The sequence below is a fragment of the Saccopteryx leptura genome, chromosome 3 (assembly GCF_036850995.1).
Source record: "Saccopteryx leptura isolate mSacLep1 chromosome 3, mSacLep1_pri_phased_curated, whole genome shotgun sequence".
Taxonomy (NCBI): domain Eukaryota; kingdom Metazoa; phylum Chordata; class Mammalia; order Chiroptera; family Emballonuridae; genus Saccopteryx; species Saccopteryx leptura.
This window is the reverse complement of record NC_089505.1, coordinates 43,719,657-43,739,175: the sequence shown is the minus strand read 5'-3', so window position 1 is coordinate 43,739,175 and position 19,519 is coordinate 43,719,657. Positions and strand designations below refer to the sequence as shown.

Here is a 19,519-nt window from a genome sequence, read left to right as displayed (position 1 = left end):
CAATCCCTCTAGGGCAACTGTTTTTACAACTCTGTATTTCAGTCCATCTTGGAATAGGACCCTTGGAATATACTATGTATCTTAGAGCAGGACTTTTTATTTATAAAGTTACAATTGTCTATTTTTTTTTCAGTCAATCTTAGAAGTATTTGATTTTGACAAGGCATGGGAAGTACAAATAGCCTTTGGTTTTTACTTTTTCTTATAATTAATGGCAAGTGGACCTAAAATTCTAACATTAAAATCAATAGATGGGGTGGGGGCATTTAAAAAAGCTAGAAAAAGGAAACTAAAACACAGTTGTAGCCAGGAAAGAATACCTTTACTTCTCTGTGTTATTAGCTTATATGAAATAAATCCTACTTTGAAATCTAACATGAAATAACTTAAAAATAACATCATAGATCAAAAGCTTTCTATTAGTTTAGGTTGAATCATAAAAACATGTCATCTCTTATGTTAAGTCTAAATTCAGCCAAAATGTTTTTTAGAAAGTCTTTAAGAATATAATGTTCCAATAAAAGGAAGTAAAGTTTTAGAGCATTATTTGGTGTTCTGATTCCAAATCTAATCCTGCAGGCATAAACTACAAAGTTAATAAAGAGCAGATTAAAACCAACCAAGGACAAATTATTAACTCCGTTTTTCCATTTCACTCTTCAATTCTTCTTTTAAATGTATTAGGAATCTCTGCTCCCAAAGTAGTTAAAGCTGCAGCAGCTCTAATATTCAACGGATCTTATCACAAAGGGTGTAGACACTTCCTAAATGAAAGCACCATATGCCTAATTATCAAGCTAAATTTATACCCATAGCTATCTCAGAATGAAACATTTTCAGCTTTTCGGCTCACAAAATATTTCTTTCTATGCCCTGAAGGTATCTCTCCAGATTTTATTTTTCTCTGCCGGCCCTCCCCACACAAATACATCTGAGTGTATATTTGAGTGATAGGAGGCCAGGAAGCCAGATGTAATTGGACACTGATAATTGGACACCGTTTCCCTGGTTTTCCTAAGGATGAGCATCACTTCTACAAGGAAACAACTGAAACAAGGCAAAAGAGTACTTCCCTTCCTGCCACAGGAAGCAGAGATTTTGGCAACAACAACTAAACAGGGTGGTAGCAGCAGCAATACAACTGTTGGTTAACACAGCAATACTGCAGCCAAACTTCCTTTCCTTTCCTGGAAATGACTTCTTGAATCCAATTACTTATGAACAACCCCTTTTCTTAAGAAAAGTCCAAGCTATTGTTTCAATCAATCCCTAGCTGCTAATAAATAAATACTGTTTATTGGCTATGCTGCATGCCAGACACAGTGCTGAAAGAGTCACATACATTTTCTTACCTTAATGCTTACAACAACTCTGCAAAACAGATTATTAGCTCCATTTCACAGAGGAGGAAAGGGGTGCTCAGAAGGGTTTCCACTCTGCCACACTGGCGCACAGGCTGACTAGAATTTTGGCATTTCTCATTCTGGTTAAATTTAAGACAAATTGCCATCCACTTTTAAATTCTGGGCCATGAATGTGAGAGACAGAAAAAGGTGTCTTTACATTTAGGGGGTCTGCTTGGAAGATATTAAAAACTATGAAATTAGCAAAACACAGGCCAAAGAAAAATCATAAATGTCACGGGAATTTTGAGAAGAGATTGGCAAAGATTGAGAATGAAAAAGTAAGACAAAACCGTGAATAGATGCGTGTCAGAGACCGTAACATATGCAAGTTAGCCGAAGCAGAGTCCGGCCTGATTTCAGGGTTGTGACTGAGAAGCAACCCCAGGCAGGCTGTGGAAGACCATGAACATCAGCCTCAGTAGCTGGGACTTCATTCCAGAGCACTGTTTTCAAACTTCAGCCACCAGACCAGCAGTGCCAGCATCACCCAGGAATGTGTTAAAAATGCCAATTTTGTGGCCTCCCCAGACCTACTGAATCAGAAAGTTTGGGGAGAGCACCCAGTCAACTGTTCACATGCCCTCCAGGTGACTCTCTGAAGGCCCACTAAAACCTCTGAGCTGGGCAACAGGAGAGAAGGGATGTTTAAAGACTAATCTAAGAGTGATCTGCAGAATGAATTGGAAAAGGGACCATTTGCAAATTCATAAAATTCATAGAGCCTGCACCATGCAAATATTTACTTGAGAGAGCACTTTTTAGGAGATCCCATATTAAATGAGGAAACCGAAGACCAAGGTTCTTTCTCAAAATATACCTTCTTACAGAGAAAATTTTTATTAATTCTAACTTCTCTTGTGGAACATAACACCTAATTTATTACTTTTCATTTCAGTGTAGTACTGTTAGCATGACTTATTAAAACACCATTTCCTTAAGAGTTTGTTTGCTAGGATAGGGAAAAAACCTTTAATTAGGTGTATCATCATATGTAAAATTGAAATGTAAAAAAAAAAAGTTCTTATTAAATATAGTCTACAACTGTAGATAATAATGGGCAGAAATGAATGAGGGCTATCTAAATTAGAGTCATACACAGTAGCCTTCTTTATCCCCAGTGGATATCTGAAACTGCAGATAATATGGAACCTCATATATACCATGTTTCTTACTACTATACATAGATGTACCTATAATAAGGTTTAATTTATAAATCAGTCATGGTTAGATTAACACCTAATAATAAAATAGAATTATAAAAATATGCTGTAATAAAAGTACTGTGAATGTAGTTCCCTCTCAAAGTATCTTATTGTGCTGAACTCATTCTTCTTCTTGCAATGCTGTGAGATGACACGATGCCTACGTGAGGAGCTGCAGTGAGGTGAACGACATAGAGACTGACCGTGACAGAGTGTTAGGCTACTACTGACGATAAGGGTTACTTGAACCCAAGCTCTACCACCAGGAAAAGTCAATATGGTAACTGGGATGGCTACTACATGACTAAGGGCGGGGAGCAGGGCACAGATGGCGTGGAGACGCTGCACGAGGGAAGGTGCACACCCCACACAGCACAGCAGAGATTTCGTCTCATGACTCAGATGAGCACGCAATTTAAAACTTACAAATTTTTGATTTCTGAAAATTTTCATTTCATATTTTCAGACCATGGTGGGTAACTGAAACTGCAGAAAGCAAAACCATGGACAAAGGTGGACTACTAGACCTGAAAAACAAAATGCTGGGTGTAAACATAAAGCAGACTAAGTTTGAAATGAAATAGAACTTTTATCTTCAGCTAAGTGTGTACTTTCAAGGGAATCTCACAAGTATCTACACTTATTTCGGCAATATTACATCTGCTCAAAAGATATTTTATGAATCACCTTCACTGAAAACAGTTTTTCTTTTTATAAATCATTCTAAAAACAACTTTAAATTTGGAAAAGGGTGTTTCCTACATGTATTACTTCCTTTATTCACTAGATCTGGTTCTGAATCATTTTTGACTGTTATAAAAAATCAAGTCTCCCCTCAAAGGACAATGACTTGTAGGCCCTGAGGATAGGTAGAGGGGCTCTAGAAATGTGTTGGATTATGAGATTATATAAAGGTGGAGAATTGCCAGATTTAACCTGAGTTAACTCATCTTGGTATGTTTGTTTTAAAAAGCATATTCATGCAGCCTGACCAGTGGTGGTGTAAGGAATGGAGTGTCAACCTGGGATGCTGAGGCCCCAGGTTCGAGATCCTGAGGTCGCAGCTTGAGCATGGGCTCATCCAGCTTAAGCGTGGCATCACTGAAATAATCCCATGGTCACTGGCTTGAACCCAAAGGTCACTGGCTTGAGCCCAAGGTCGCTGGCTTGATCAAGGCATCACTGGTTCAGCTTGAGCCCCTCGGTCAAGGCACATATAAGAAGCAATCAACGAACAACAAAAGTGATGTAACTACAAGTTGATGTTTCCCATCTTTCCCCCTCCTGTTTCTCTTTCTCTCTCTCGCTTAAAAAAAAAAAAAAAGCATATTCATTCAACAAATATTTACCGGGTCATTACGGGCAAGGCCTAGAGTTAGTGGACCTGGTAGATGAATAAGGAGAAATCTTTCTCCTACTCAACATGGTAGTTCTGGAACAGCTTCACGGCTATGAAGAGCCAACGCCCAGAGATTCTGTACTCTTGGAGTAAGAAAAAACAGAAGTACTTCTAACCTATGCAACAATTTTATCTTATTACTGATAGAACACTTAATTAATCTTAATTTTCCCCCTAACTGCTAACGCAGCTTTTGACAGTGATTAATAAATCATCTTCACTTTTTATGCCCCTCATATTGCTCCCCACTTTTTAAAGTTACTGAGTTCCTCATACTCTCTTAAGTTAAATAACCCCCAGGAGGATTATATAATGAAGATCAACCAAAATGCTTAATATGGGTGAATGTTCAGAAAGTATTAACATATGCCAATGATAAAATATGCTTTTAAACCATATAAAATTCCTTTTACACTCAGTAAGAATGCCTTATAAAATTGCTGACTTGGGCTAATAACTCCTGAAAACATAATATGTACTGTTTGAGGCATCTCTAACTATAAGATGAAAACCTGTAGTTGACAGTCTACACTGCTAGTCGACTATAAAAATAATGTCTTAGAGAACAGCATCCTAAATATCCTAAAATTACTATCATCTCAAACCACAATTTATAAAAATAATATAGTACCTTTATGTCAATCGTTATTCACCATGTTAATGTAGTCTCAAAGCCAATTTTAAACAGTTCTGGTGTTTGGCAGACTTTTATGAAATAGCGAAGGTCAGACTATAAATGCATTTTGAAATGTGCACTTCTTTGCTATATTAAAAAATCAGAACTATAAACACGTTACTAGAAGGAATTAGTGAAAAATAAAAATGAAGAGCCCAAACTTCATAAACAAATTTGTTTTTCTTTTATTCTAAAATAAAATACCTTAGATAAAAAGCCACATTTACCTTATTTTAAAAAATAAAACGAAAGGCCCCTAACATACAGAAGATTAGCCTGCCCCTTCAAACATAAAGATGTATACAGTTATTGCTATGAAGTCTAACTAATGATTTCCGTTTGGTTAATTTTCTTTTTCAAGGATTTAGTTTTTTTAAGACTTGCCATTTTCTGGCATCACTGAAATCACTTCTGAAATTCTATTTGAATTATTTTTGATCTTCAACTACAATCTTAAAATAATAATCATCCTGATGAATTCTAAAAAGAGAAGATCTCTCCCCACCTACCCCCAGTCTTCAGAGGTGCTGTAACCTTCCTCAAATATCTGGTGCAAAAATCCAACTATAATTTAACAATGAAGACGAGCTGAAGGAGGCTTAACTGACATAAAATGGGCTGTTTCCGGTGTCTTTAGCAGTCCTTTACCCATAGTCAACTGTGGTTCAAAATGTTACATGAAAAATTCCTTAAATAAACAATTCATGGTGTGCCATTCTGAGTAGCGTGATAAAATGATGGTATGTCTCACCTGCTCTGATGCTGGTTTGAATCATCCGTCTCTCCAGAGTATCCAGGACATATACGCTCCCAGACCTCAACGTCAGTCACTCAGTAGCCCTCTCGGTTCTTAGATCAACTGTTGCAGTGCTTGTATTCAAGTAACTATTTTATTTAATAATGGCCCCAAAGCACAAGAGTAGTGATGCTGGCAACTTGGATATACCAAAGAGGAGCAGCTGTACAGTGCTTTCTTTAAGTTAAAAGTTATGTACGTCCAGAAAAAAATAACACAGCATACTTGGCACTATCCGTGGTTCCAGGTATCCACTGTGGGTCTTGAACGTATCCCCGTGGATAAGGGGTCACTACTGTGCTCCTTGCAATAAACACTACATTTTATCCTAGGTGTCAACCCAGGCAGGAAGCATATTTTGTTGTATGTTTTTTAAAAATAAAATGCTCTCTACTGCTCTTCAGGACTTTGTCTCCTTTGCGAGTCCAATATCAATTTTTGTGAGGCAACTAGTGATAAGACTTTTAACAGCAGCCTTTAAGAAGCAATATATCAATGAAAGAGAGGCTCTGATGCTGAAAATTCAGGCAGCTGGGAACAAGATTTTGAGAACGGCCACACATTCCTGTGCTGCCTTAATCATGTCACAGGTTTGTCCTTTTGCCTTATGCCCTGACAGAGACGCAGTGAGAAAACACCCCTTTCAGTAGCTCCATCACATAACCTGGTGAGAGAGGAACTAGGGTCAGACAGTCATGCTCCAAACACCAGCTCAGGAAAGCTGGACACAACCACTGCCAGTGTGGGTGATGGGCCCAGCCTTCCATCTTTTGACTCTCTTGTCCCTTAAGAGGAATCAAGTGTTCTTCACAGGACTTCAATGAGACAATTCAATGAAGAAGGGTTTGGCAGATGTGCAGATTTGAGCAGTAGCTCATGGCCTCTGGACGGCTGAGCTCCTGTCTCAAATACAGTCATTCACAGCTTGTGCACATCAATTACTGCCACACCTTTTGTCATAAACTACCGCCCTTTGCAGAAAGGCATCCCCACCAGCGTCACAACAAAGACCGCGTAGTGTGCGGCGTGCTGTGTCATTAAGCTACCCCGTGGGCACGTGATGTCCTTCTTCAGGTCTCCTCCCACACTAAGAATCAGAAGCAGGACTATCTAACGCAGGGGTCCCCAAACTATGGCTCGTGGGCCACATGCGGCCCCCTGAGGCCATTTATCCGGCCCCTGCTGCACTTCCGGTAGGGGCACCTCTTTCATTGGTGGTCAATGAAAGGAGCACATTGACCATCTCATTAGCCAAAAGCAGGCCCATAGTTCCCATTGAAATACTGGTCAGTTTCTTGATTTAAATTTACTTGTTTTTTATTTTAAATATTGTATTTGTTCCCATTTTGTTTTTTTACTTTAAAATGAGATATGTGCAGTGTGCATAGGGATTTGTTCATAGTTTTTTTTTATAGTCCAGCCCTCCAACGGTCTGAGGGACAGTGAACTGGCCCCCTGTATAAAAAGTTTGGGGACCCCTGATCTAACGGGAGACCCACATATAAGTACCTGGAAAACTGCAAACGAAAGAGAATATATCATGGCCCGAGTGTCACTGTGTGAAAAGATGTAGAGCAAGAGTGATCAGAAAGTAGTGGGGACAATCAGGGACTGGGCCTTTGATAAGCTTAAGAGCCAGAGAGACAGAGGGCTGACAGAAAAAAAGAAGTGAGGAGGCATTCCAGTTACACAAGTCAAGTACTGACAAAGGATACCTACCTGTGCTTTTTCATTTCATTATCTCTATTCTGAATTATCAGCGGGACTGCTGGGCTCCAAAGTACCAAAAGCCACTGTGGAGTATTCCTGACTGAGAAGAGGGCTTCCCCTTTTAAATGCTCTTAAACCTTAATCTCATTAGGTTTTCTTTCAAGCACCTAATGATCACAGAAGTCCTTATCAGGACTCAGTGGGGCTGGGGGAGGGCTAATGCATTCTTCAGAGCAAAGCAAAGAGCCAGTATGGCTTTCTCAGGGGATACTTTACCAGCAGAGATGTTTCATCGCGCCTTAGGTCTCAGTGGGGCCCCTGCTGCTGGCCTACCCCTCGCTGAGCAGGAGGTGGGGTGGGGCCACTGGAGCTGTGTATCCCAGGCTTAGCAAGGCCTGGGCACTACGGGGCTGTTCCCATCTCTTCCCCAGTGCACTGGGGAAGTCTCAGGATGTCCCAGATCATGCGCCCAGTTTCTCAGACATAAAATGAGTTCTGGGCTTCAGGCTCTCTGAGGTCCGACTGGGCCTGAAAACCTAGTATAGACTTACTACATAGGTTTTACTTAGTCTAAATTCAAAGTTCTCAATAAAGGCCAAAATCTTTGAGTTATATATATTATAAAATACAACTGATTTATATAAATTTTACTATCAGGTGACAGACTGAACTCTGGTTACAGACTTGATAATTATGATATATAAATTTTTGCCAAGTCTAAAATAATTTTCTTCTTACTTTTAAAATTTTTGTTTATTGATTTTAGAGAAAGAGAGAGAGGAAGAGGAGGAAGGAGGAAGGGAGGAAGGGAGGGAGGGAGGGAGGGAGGGACACTGAGTTGTTGTTCCACTTATGGTTTGTATACATTCTCTGGTTGATTCTTGTACGTGTCCTGACTGGGGATTGAACCTGCAACCTTGGCGCTAACCAACTGAGCTAGTGATCCAGGGCTCTTCTCAACTCTTAAAAACATCCCTCCAAAGACAACATAGGTTAAAATGCACTTTACTCAATCTCTCTCTCTATTTTGGGGAACAATTTCCATGCTTAAGGAGGTAACACAAGAACTATGATTATGCTGAGAAGATGGTACTTCAGTACAAGCACATTAGACTGTGAGAAAGAGACAAATTAACTCTTTAACACATATTTTGAAGTACAGAAGCTAGAGAAGTATATAGTTTTTTTTTTAATAGAGACGGAGAGAGAGACAGAGAGAGGGATAGATAAGGACAGACAGGAAGGGAAAGAGATGAGAAGCATCAATCATTAGTTTTTCATTGCGACACCTTAGTTGTTCATTGATTGCTCTCTCATATGTGCCTTGACCATAGGCCTTCAGCAGATCGAGTAACCCCTTGCTCGAGCCAGCAACCTTGGGTCCAAGCTGGTGAGCTTTGCTCAAACCAGATGAGCCCGTGCTCAAGCTGGCGACCTTGGGGTCTCAAACCTGGGTCCTCTGCATCCCAGTCCGACGCTCTATCCACTGTGCCACCGCCTGGTCAGGCAAGAAGTATATAATTTTAAAGACACCTAAATATTTTGGAATTTTGCAGAAATCTGAGAAAATCAGAGTTGACAGTACTACAATAAAATTAGAGCTGGCTAGGAAGGTTGTTGTGTCCCTTTAAGCATCATACTTTTTTGAACTATTTTTGGTAACTTTTTGAAACTTCATTACCCACTTCCACAATTTATTCAACAGTATATAAAACAATGTGGTCTTTGTTTGATGAGTTTAGGTAGTTACTAATAGCTGTAGTAACAGCAAGTAGCATTTATTATATACTCACTGCATGCCTGATGCCATTCTAAGTGCTTTGTGTGGAAGGGCATATTTAAGCCTTCTGATCCAACAAAACAGCTACTATTGTTATCCCCCTTTTTACAAATGAGAAAACTGAAGTTCCGAAAGATCAAAAAACTTACTTAAGGTCACAAATCTTGTAAATGAAAAAGGCCAAATTCAGCCCCAGGGCATCTGGCTTTGGAACCAGCCCTTCTTACCACCATATTGTCACAAATGTTTGGAGCAGGGAAAGGGAAGGGCATCCAGAAACTTCAGCACTGACTCAGGTAAAGAGACAGTGTACTCCTAGAGTGAAGAGCCTAGGGATTGGTGTAATTTTTAAATGTATGACTACCTTTAAAAAATCCTTCAAGCCCTGGCCGGTTGGCTCAGCGGTAGAGCGTCGGCCTAGCGTGCGGAGGACCCGGGTTCGATTCCCAGCCAGGGCACACAGGAGAAGCGCCCATTTGCTTCTCCACCCCTCTGCAGCGCTTTCCTCTATGTATCTCTCTTCCCCTCCCGCAGCCAAGGCTCCATTGGAGGAGAGATGGCCCAAGAGCTGGGGATGGCTCTGTGGCCTCTGCCCCAGGCGCTAGAGTGGCTCTGGTCGCAACATGGTGACGCCCAGGATGGGCAGAGCATCGCCCCCTGGTGGGCAGAGCGTAGCCCCTGGTGGGCGTGCCGGGTGAATCCCGGTCCGGCGCATGCGGGAGTCTGTCTGACTGTCTCTCCCTGTTTCCAGCTTCAGAAAAATGAAAAAAAAAAAAAAAATCCTTCAAATTAGCTGTCAATTCTGTTACACGTAGTGCAATGTCAAGACAGTATGTACAAAGATGTGGTGCGTACACACACACACACACACACAATGGAATGTTACTCAGCAATAAAATAAATGAAATTATGCTATCTTTGACAACTTGGATGGACCTAGAGGGTATTATGTTAAGTGAAGTAAATCAGAGTAGGATGAATATTGAATGAGCTCACTTACATGTAGAATGTAAAAAACAAAACAAATGAACGAACAATACAAAATAGTAACAACTCATAGATACAGACAATGAATTAATGGTTGCCAGATGGGAGGAGAGGTGGGGAGATGGGTGAAAAGGTGAGGAATATTAGGAAGCACAAACTGTGTTACAGAAAAAGTCACAGGGATGTGATGTACAGCACAGGGAACATAGTCAATAATATAATCACCATGTATGATGACAGATGGGTACTACAGTTATCATGCTGATTACCTCATTAGGTGTATAAATGTCTAATCACCATATTGTACACCTGAAACTAATATAATATTGTATGTCAACCATAATTAAAAAATAAATTAAAAATAAAAGAGTATATATATTTATAGTTTGAAAAAGCCCCCATGTTGTTATAACCTTCTTCTCTAGGCTCTCTCTCCTCTCTTCTTTTCTCCCTCTCATTTTTCTTTCTCACCTCCCATTTTAAAGAATGCCCAATTCCCTGGCCTGGTGGCTTAGTAGATAAAGCTTCAACCCCACACACCAGAGGTCGTGTGTTCAACACCTGGTCAAGGCACCTATGAGAAAGCAATCAATGAGTGCACAACTAAATGGAACTAAATCAAATGAGTTGATGCGTTTCTTTCTCTCTCTCTCTCCCTTATTCTCTTTCAAATCAATGGAAAAAATTTCTTAAATGCTTAATCTCAGAAAGAACTAAAAGGGAAATTTCTAAATTTAAAGATATAAGAAAAGTAATTACATTAAAAACAAAACAAAACAGAAAACAGATGGCATCTTAGGTTATGATAAAATAAAAATGTCCAACTGAATGATTACAAATGCCTCTGTTTCCTGCAGAGAATTTATAAGGAGAAAAATATGTCTATCAAACTTTCCCTGGGTCTCTTTAGAAAGATAAAATCTTATAAATCATGCCACTAGTAAGATTTTTAAAAAAATTACTATAGGTAATGTGACTTAACTAATAATATAAAGTCATATTTACACTTCTGAAGAATTATGTTGTATGTGTTTTATATTCACTCTATATTAGGCTCAAATAATGAAAATGAACAATCAATTTATCCACTTTTTTGGCATTTTAATTAGGAAGCAACTTGTGATAATATAATGAGCAATGCTCACCAAGGACGAGGCTTCCATTCTTGGTCTACCATTCAACACTACACTTATCTAACTGGCAATGTGACTTCCAGGACAATCTTTGTGCCTCAGTGGCCTCTACAGTATATTAAACAAGTTGAGCTATCTCTAAGGTCTCATCCAGATACAATACCTGAATTAGAGCAAATGTTTACTTTTAAAAATAAAAGTTATCATTTTCATGGCATATTGATGGTAACAGGAACATTAATTTGCAGAGTTTTGTGTAAAGGACCTTCAAAGAATGAGGATTTGGGTGTGGGGAGGTTGTTAGCGGTAGTTCAATTACTTAACACTAAACAAGGCACCGAGCTAAAGACGCCGAGGGAAAAGAAGTCTTAAGTTCACCTAGAGAAAGAATCTCTTCCTTAAACTATCCAACATTAGTTTCTCTTTTATCATTTTAATCTACTTATGGGAAAGGCATTTTATCACATCGCTGAAGCTCACAGGAATGGCTTCTTCTATTTTAACCAATCAAAACTCATCTTTGACAAACACAGACATTCTTATTTTTATAGGCTGTAAAAACTTAAAAAGCCACAGGCTCTCTCCTGGGCTATAGGGTATAAACAGGCTTTCGGGCAGTTTTGATCTGCCCTTGTATAGGCATACCTCATTTTACTGCAGTTTGCTTTATTATGCTTCACTGACGTGGCATTTCTTTTACAAACCGAAGGCAAAACCCTCCACCAGCAAAAAGATTCCAACTCACTTTATTGCGACACTCGTTTTATTGCAGTGGTCTGGAACCTAACCAGTGACACCTCTGAGGTATGCCTGTACACTTAGTCCTCATCACTCACACAGACCTGTAGGTATTCCGCCCCTCTGACCTTGAGACACATGCCTGTGCTACCATAAATTACAAAATAATTTAATACAAATATGTAAGTTCTCCACTGAAGGCCCACAAATTCAGATCTCATACAAAGGCACTTTTTACACATGTGACATACTAGGATAAACTTCTCAAGATGGTTTAGTTTGCTAGCTCATATTAAAAAATGCAGATGCATTAACTCAAAAATGCATTTTTTTTACCTCTTTTCACACCCTTAACTAGGTTCTAAGTCCTAAAGACAGCTTCTTTATATGAATCTTAAGTTACCTGATAAGAGAAAAGACAGAATACTTCTTTCACACAAATTTTCAAGAGCTTACAAAAATTAAGCTGAACATAATTCATTATCCACTAACAATTTTTTCTTGCTTTCCTATATTAGTGATCAACAGTCACCATCTACTCCAGTACTTACACTGTTGAAATCTGAATTTATTCATGTACTTGTTAAAGAGAGAAACCTTTACAAACACTCCATGATGTACTTGATCTGGGAAAGATCCTAAGAGTGGGGAAATCTTACATTGCCCATATTCAGTGTGTGTGTTTCAGAACAGGGTGAGCAAAACAGGCAATGTAACAACCCAAAGGTATTTAATAAGCTCCTTCGGAGTCAGGTCTTCAAATTGTGGCTTTTATTATTTCGTAAAAATTATTTTCTGCACCAGAACTACCAATAAATTGGAAAGTTAAGTTTCAAAATAAAAGTGCTTTAATCTGCCAAGGTAGAGTATTCCTATGTCTGATATTTTTTAAAAAAGGGTTAATTGTCAATCATTAACATAAATTATAGACTTAAGAATGACCTAAGGCTAGGCCCTGGCCGGTTGGCTCAGCGGTAGAACGTCGGCCCAGCGTGTAGAAGTACCGGTTTGATTCCTGGCCAGGGCACACAGGAGAAGCACCCATCTGCTTCTCCACCCTTCCCCCTCTTCTTCTTCTCTATCTTTCTCTTCCCCTCTCGTGGCCAAGGCTCCATGGGAAAAAAAGTTGGTCCAGGTGCTGAGGATGGCTCCACGGCTTCCACCTCAGGTACTAGAATGGGTCCGGCCACAATGGAGCAACGCCTCAGATGGGCAGAGCATCGCCCCCTGGTGGGTATGCTGGGTGGATCCCAGTCAGGTGCATGTGGGAGTCTGTTTGACTGCCTCCCCGCTTCTAACTTTGGGAAAATAAAATAAATTAAAAAATAAAAGAAGAATGACCTAAGGTTAGTGTAACATATAAAATGTATTTTAATTATCAGCCATCAATATGAAAAAATTAAACTTATGATTATATAAATAGGTCTGTAATAAAAAAAACTCAAGCCTGCTTTGAGAAACCCAGGGAAACCAACAGTGATCCACAGCTGATAGGTCCTAAAACTTTACCTGATAGACCCTAAACTGACTAATCAGCTGCTAACCCCCCTCCTTTATGTTAGTGGGGACTCCCCCATAAAAAAAGGGCAAGCTTCCTAATTTAATAGGGGAAACTGACTATTTTTCTAAGAATTCCATGGTGCCTTTTAACTTCTGTGCTTCTTTATTCTAACACTGCTTTTAAAGCTAAGAACAACTTAAGTACCATTTTTAAAAAGATCAAACTCATGAAAATATGTAGTATACATGTATTATGAATTTCAGGGAAATTCCAGAATTAATTTATTTACAAAGTTATCAAAGGGGTGCTTCAACTTCAAGTTTTACTTCAAGATTTAACTTCCATCAGTAAGTCCTGGAAAGCAGATAATGCCTTTTTGTGAAGTATGCTAGGCAAAATCCTACATGAAATTACAGACTGTCTCCTTTAGGCTCAAATTTGTTAAAAATTTAACACAATATCAGTAACACAACCATGTTGGCAATATAAAAATAGTTTTGGCTATCTCTGAACCACATTTACAATATAAAAGTTTTAATTTTAAATTATAGTCTAACTCCCAAAATATCAGACTCTTGTATTTAATTTTTTAATTTTACTATAAAACTCTGAGTACATTTAGGTGTGATAGAGCACCTAAGTATATAAAGAGAACTATAAAATATAGGAACAAATAAAAATCAAAACAAAGGCAAAGAGCCATTGGCCCATGACAGAGAGTCCGTGGTGGTACCTGAAACTGAATCTGAATGTGTTAAGTTCAAGTCCAGTGCCTTCTTCACAGTAGGCAACCAGCTCTTCCTCTCTTAAACCGAGCATTTACAGCCCAGTTTTAGGAATAGCATGAGTTCTTTTTGTTTGTTTACACAGGAACAAATCTGCCTGAACTAATCTGAAGAAAAACCATAATGCATTTCTTCCCTTTAGACCTCAACTAAGTACTGAAGCTAATTATATTTTTTTTTGGGGGGGGGGGTGCGGTTCTCACAACATGCAATTTAAAGAACGCATTTAGTTCCACCACTTTATGCAAGACTGGGCAATATCAAAACATCTAGGATCTAAGATATTAGCACCACACAGACACAGAAGGCTAAATAAATTTCCTTTACATGGTTAATTAAGATCTTTTGATATAGAGACACAAAGTAACACGGATCTGATGGGGACAGATATGCACACTGTTAATATGCTGTACTGAATGGACTACGACTGTCCCACTGCTTCTGCTCCAAATGCACTTTTAATCACTACTGGTCAGTACCAATAGCTTTTTAACATTCGTGTATCTTTAGTATTTAAAATAATTTCCTTGGACAACGGTGAGCTATATTAATTGGCAGCTCAAGGAATTTAGAGGCATGAGACGTGTGAATTACACTGCTTCAAACTTAAGGAAAATACCAGCAGATACAGACTTGGGGTTGATTTACTTCTGGGGTTTGGTGGGATATTTTTAAGGAGGCTGGGGATAAAAAGGGGAGGAAAATGGTTGGTAAGAAGTGGAGCTTTTTCCAACTTCCTGGTTTGGTAGCCCAGGTAGAATTTCATGGGGAAGGGAAACTGCTAGCCAGAAATGGTCAGAGGAAGCCAAAATCCATTAGGGGTCCCCAAACAGAAAGGCCGAAGGGCTGTGGAAGGAAGCTCTCTCTGCACAGGAGGGATGAAGGCACTCTCCCTAGGGTCCACTGAAAGGGGCCCAAATCCACTTTATCTTGCTCAGCTGCAGCTTAAGCAAATTCATCTGATCACAAAATCAAGTCACAAATTCTTTGACCATTGAGCTACCTCCATTCTGAAGCCACTCAAGCTAAATACGTCTTCACCACCTCATAATTCTGTTTACTGTCTGAAAATGGGGTGGGGAGGGGGGATTAGGAAGCTTCCTCTCCGGATTATCTATCCAATGTCACAATGCAGAATTTATTTTCAGACTCTGTAAAAAATTTTAAAATGATAGAAATATTATATCCATTCATAATGTATTTCAGCAATCTGAATCAAGATTTGAGATGAAATGTTTTTAATATGCTTCCTACAGCTCTTGGACTGTGTAAACATCCAGGCTGGTATGTAGTTTCACACAGAACAGCTGTAGAAGAAGACATGTCCACATGCCTGGTGACAAGTGACCTAGAGGAAGTCCAGGTTTTAAGTCCTGACTCCATCAATAACAGGTTCTAGGGCTCTGGGCCCTTCAACTTTCATCTTTACAATGACAGTTTAAAATTATTTTACGGTTCTCTTCAGCTTTAAGCCAGTCATGAGCCAACCACATGTGACATGAAAGAAATTATGAAAGACTTATCAAAGTCCATGTTTGTTCTAGCCTGTCATCATTGTGCTGCTGTGGAGCAAACCTGTTGCATCACGTGAATACTTTTTTTCTGACTACACTAAAAAACAAGAGGCAGTTGGTTTGGCTTTTTCAATTTTTCTTTTTTTTTTTTCTTTTTCTTAAGTAAAGAGTGTATCCTCTATAGTAGCCAGTTCTCAAGTTTCACCTTTATAGTCTGTAAGTACACAGAGGATGCCACCTGGCATAATCAGGCCACATGACTGAACGCTGGGGTGTGCTGGCTTGCTGTAGAACCCTTTTATCAAGCGTGATTGATGCTTAGCATTTACCGTACATTAAAGCTTCATTCCAAGTCTTATTGGGGGCTGTTTGGGATCTTCACTGTCACTGTTTTTCAGGGACAATTAACAGTATCTGTCAGTGAAAGAAGAGGTTTGCACACTGCCTGCCCTTATATTTAATGCCTACCTCGTGTTGCTTATGCTCAGCCGAGCATGCAAGTTAGAAGCAACGAGATTCAACCTCAGATGGTAACTGGCCACATCTACTATGATACTGAAAAAAGGAAAACGAAAGAGCCTTTGACTCTACACCTGGTGGAGGTGTTAAACCTCCATGTCCCCCTACACTGTAATGTTTCAGAATTAAGAGTTTTAAAGGTTTCTCGTTTCTCCCTGAAGAACACAGCGGGTCTCAGGGGATTTCTAGCATGGTGCACCCACCTCTTTGATCTTCGCCCTCTTCTCCCGGATGGCAGCGTCTGCCGGCTCCCGGCCAACCGCCCCGATGGGGGGCACGAAATCCACCGGGGGCAGCCCCCTGAACGCCGCCTTGTCACGCAGCTGGTCCTGGGCCACCTTCTCCTTCTCTAGCAGGATGTCTCTTTGGATCTCCTCGGGCAGCTTCTGCAGGGTCTCCTTGGCTTCCCGGAGAGCCCGCTCGTGGTTTTCGCGGATCCTGGCCAAGTTGTCCTCCAGGTCGGCCGCGTCCTCGGCGCGCCCCCCGGGCCCGGGCTTGCGGTCGGCGGCCGGCTGCAGGGCGGGGCTGGAGTGGAACAAGACCCCGCTGAGCAGCTTGGAGGAGTCGGGCAGAAAGAAGATCGCCCCGAAGCAGAGCGTGATGAAGGCGCTGAACACCAGCAGCAGCACGAACTTCTCCGTCAGGCGGAAGGCGGCGGGGCCGGACCCCTTCCTGCCGCCGCCGCCGAGCCCCCCGCCCAGGCTGCTGCCCGCGGGGCTGCTGAAGAGCGGCAACAGGCCCCCCACCGGCATCGCTCCCGCCGTCGCGGCCGCCGGGCTGCCGGCTGGCCAATGGCCCCGCGCCCCGCCGCTCAGCAGCCAAACTTCGCCGCCGCCCGGCGTCAGCGGCTGCGGGGCTGGGTCCTGCGCATCCAGGCCGCCCACACCTCTCGGCCGGGCTGCGGGGATCCCCTGGGCGAACACCTCCCCTCCGGGTGTTCTTCCTGGGGTGGCTCCTTTGGCAAACAAGCAAGCGCGACAGACAGCTGGCTGCAGCCCCTGCGGGGAAAGAAACAGTAACACGCAGTAATTACGAGGATGGGGATAAAGTTTCCAGCGGATCTCCGCCCGCCGACAGCCGCGCAAGCCTCCCGGACAGCTCCCCCTGCGCGGAGCCGGGAGTCGCGCCCCGGACACCGCCCTCCAAGTCCACTCTCTGGACTTGAGGTGAAGTTTCCGCGTCCCGGGAGGAGGGGTGTCCTGCGCGCACCTGGGGCAGGCCCGCATGCGGGCAGCTCCCGGGCGGAGGGGCGCACCTGGGGACCGGCGGGGAGCAGCGTGGGTGCGGGCGTGTCAACTTCGCCCGGTCCCCATCTCACACTGGGACTAGTTGCCTCCGCTTCCCAGGCGGCTGCTGAGCTTGCAGCCCGGCAGCCCGACAGCCCCGCAGCCCCGCAGCCGCTCCGCTAGGCGAGCGCGCCGACCCGCGGGCGAACGCCGCGGAGCAGGGTAGCACGATGCCCTCCGCCGCGGCCCCGCGAGCACCAACACCACTGCCGGTCTCCAGGCGGTCGGAAACGGGGGCGGTTACGCGGCCGAAGAGTGACGGCGAGCCCGGGCCAATCACACGCCGCTCAGGGGCCCTCGGGGGCGGGGACGAGGCGGGGAAGGGGCCGCGCGGGGCGGGGAGTTTACGGGAAGCGCAGCCTCTGGGGGGCCCGGCCCGGGGTGGCAAGGTCGGGGGTCCCCGAGGCGTGAGGCGGACAGCAGCCGTGGTGGGGAGCGAGGTCCGACACGGGCGGAGGCCCGGGACGCGGGACCGCGGGAGGGCCTCGATGTCAGGGAGTTCATTCCGCGCTGGCCTCGGGTACGGGCCCCGGGTCGTGGCTGTTCTCCAGTGACTGAGGGGTCCCTGGGCTGACGGGGGACCCTGTCGCCCTTCGGACTCGGGCCGGGCCAGGTGGGCTGGCTCCGAGGGGTCGGGGAAGGGCAGGGTCTCCGAGAGAATCACCGGACACTGGATCCTTTGGAAGCGCGTGGTTTCAACAATTACCCTCTTTTTACCCCATGCAGGGATTCCGTAAATGCCCCGTAGCGGTTAAACCGAAAGTCCCCAGGTGAGGATCTGTGCTCCGGGGAGGTTCTTCGCAGCCGGGTCTAACGCCGTTAGAGAGGGTTTTGTGGTTGTTTAGAATTCTTCGCATGCATCCTCCCCCTTAAAAAAAAAAAAAAAAGTGTGTGTGCCTCCCCCACCCACTCCCACTTTGAAATTCATTTACCTCATAGTTGTCACATTTTCCATTTAAAGAAGACAGTTTTATGTTGCCAGAGCTTCATAAAAGCAATAAATAAATTTGAACACTGTGTTGAAATTAAGTCTTGGATTTGACTACTTCTGTGGAAGTAAGGACTTTGTCCAAAAGAGATTGTTTTCAAGACAGTATTATTTTCCAAAATGTGGTCGTAATTCCCCTGTTGCTCTGCAAATAAAGGGTTATCAGAGAAGAAATAGTTGACTGACTGACTTCCCATTTCTGAAAGCTAGTTTGAAGCAGCCGTATCCTACCCCTCACCCTTCTCTGGAAATGTGATTTTAGCTCTGTGCTTATTGTCTTGAAACAAAGGAAACAGCTGGCACCTTTCTGGGAAGTGCCCACAATAGTTGTTTTCAGGTGTTATACTGTAGGAGAAAATATAAAAGTAAATCAGAAATCCTTATTACAGTTCTTATTTAAGTATTCATTTAACCATCATTATTTGTTGTATATTTGTTTTGTATGAAGTGAATCATACATCCAAAGTTTCTGTTGATGGAAAAATATTGTTTGATAAAGCCAACTTTATGGCTTGATTATTTTGATAACTGCTATGAAATTGTATGCCCAGAAGAGTGCAGCATATCCAAGCAGGGTAACTAAATATAGGATTGGAAAAGAAAACAAAATGCTAAAATGGTAACTTTTGTTTCAAAGTTATGGGTAGATTGAAAAGTTTGATCATTGTGAAATAATATTGTTTTCAACAACAACTATAAAATTGATTTACTCGTGGCAGATAGATAACAAATAGGTAATGATTAGGGTTAATTACCCTAAAAGTCAATCTCTTTCACAATAAATTTATTACTTTCACTATTATGCTTTAAAAATGGGATATCTTATAGCCACAAAATATTTTAAAACTTTGATTAAAATTAATACTACCAAGTGTTCTAGGAAAGCAATAAAATCAGCTTTTAAGTGCATGTTAAAATGATGAGGAAAGGAGGCTTTAATATAACCTAATTTTATTTCTGGTACTCTTTAATTATGATACGCAACTAGTTTGGACATTGAAACCATCACCTATAGTGGAAACACTCTAAATTTAGCATATGGACTTAAAGATTATCTTTTCCCCCTAAAACTTTAAATTTGATTTCTCTATACTGTGTT

The 19,519-nt window shown here is 42.0% G+C and overlaps 2 protein-coding genes across 2 annotated transcripts in view; one reads left to right on the top strand and one right to left on the bottom strand.

The window, feature by feature from the left end:
• Positions 1 to 17,632, bottom strand: part of MAN1A1 (mannosidase alpha class 1A member 1) — a 150,928-nt gene extending 133,296 nt beyond the window's left edge. Inside the window, exons 1-2 of the mRNA XM_066373368.1 lie at positions 17,402 to 17,632; positions 16,350 to 17,144 (exon numbers count right to left, since the gene is read on the bottom strand). Of these exons, the coding sequence (XP_066229465.1) occupies positions 16,350 to 16,898 (549 nt within the window). The 5' untranslated portion in view covers positions 16,899 to 17,144; positions 17,402 to 17,632. The remainder of the gene's footprint in view (positions 1 to 16,349; positions 17,145 to 17,401) is intronic.
• Positions 17,603 to 18,868, top strand: LOC136398847 (collagen alpha-2(I) chain-like). Its single transcript, XM_066373369.1, has 2 exons — positions 17,603 to 17,952; positions 18,159 to 18,868. Exons 1-2 carry the CDS (start codon positions 17,603 to 17,605, stop codon positions 18,178 to 18,180), a joined length of 372 nt encoding a protein of 123 aa, XP_066229466.1. The 3' UTR covers positions 18,181 to 18,868.
• The last annotated feature ends 651 nt before the right edge of the window (positions 18,869 to 19,519 follow it).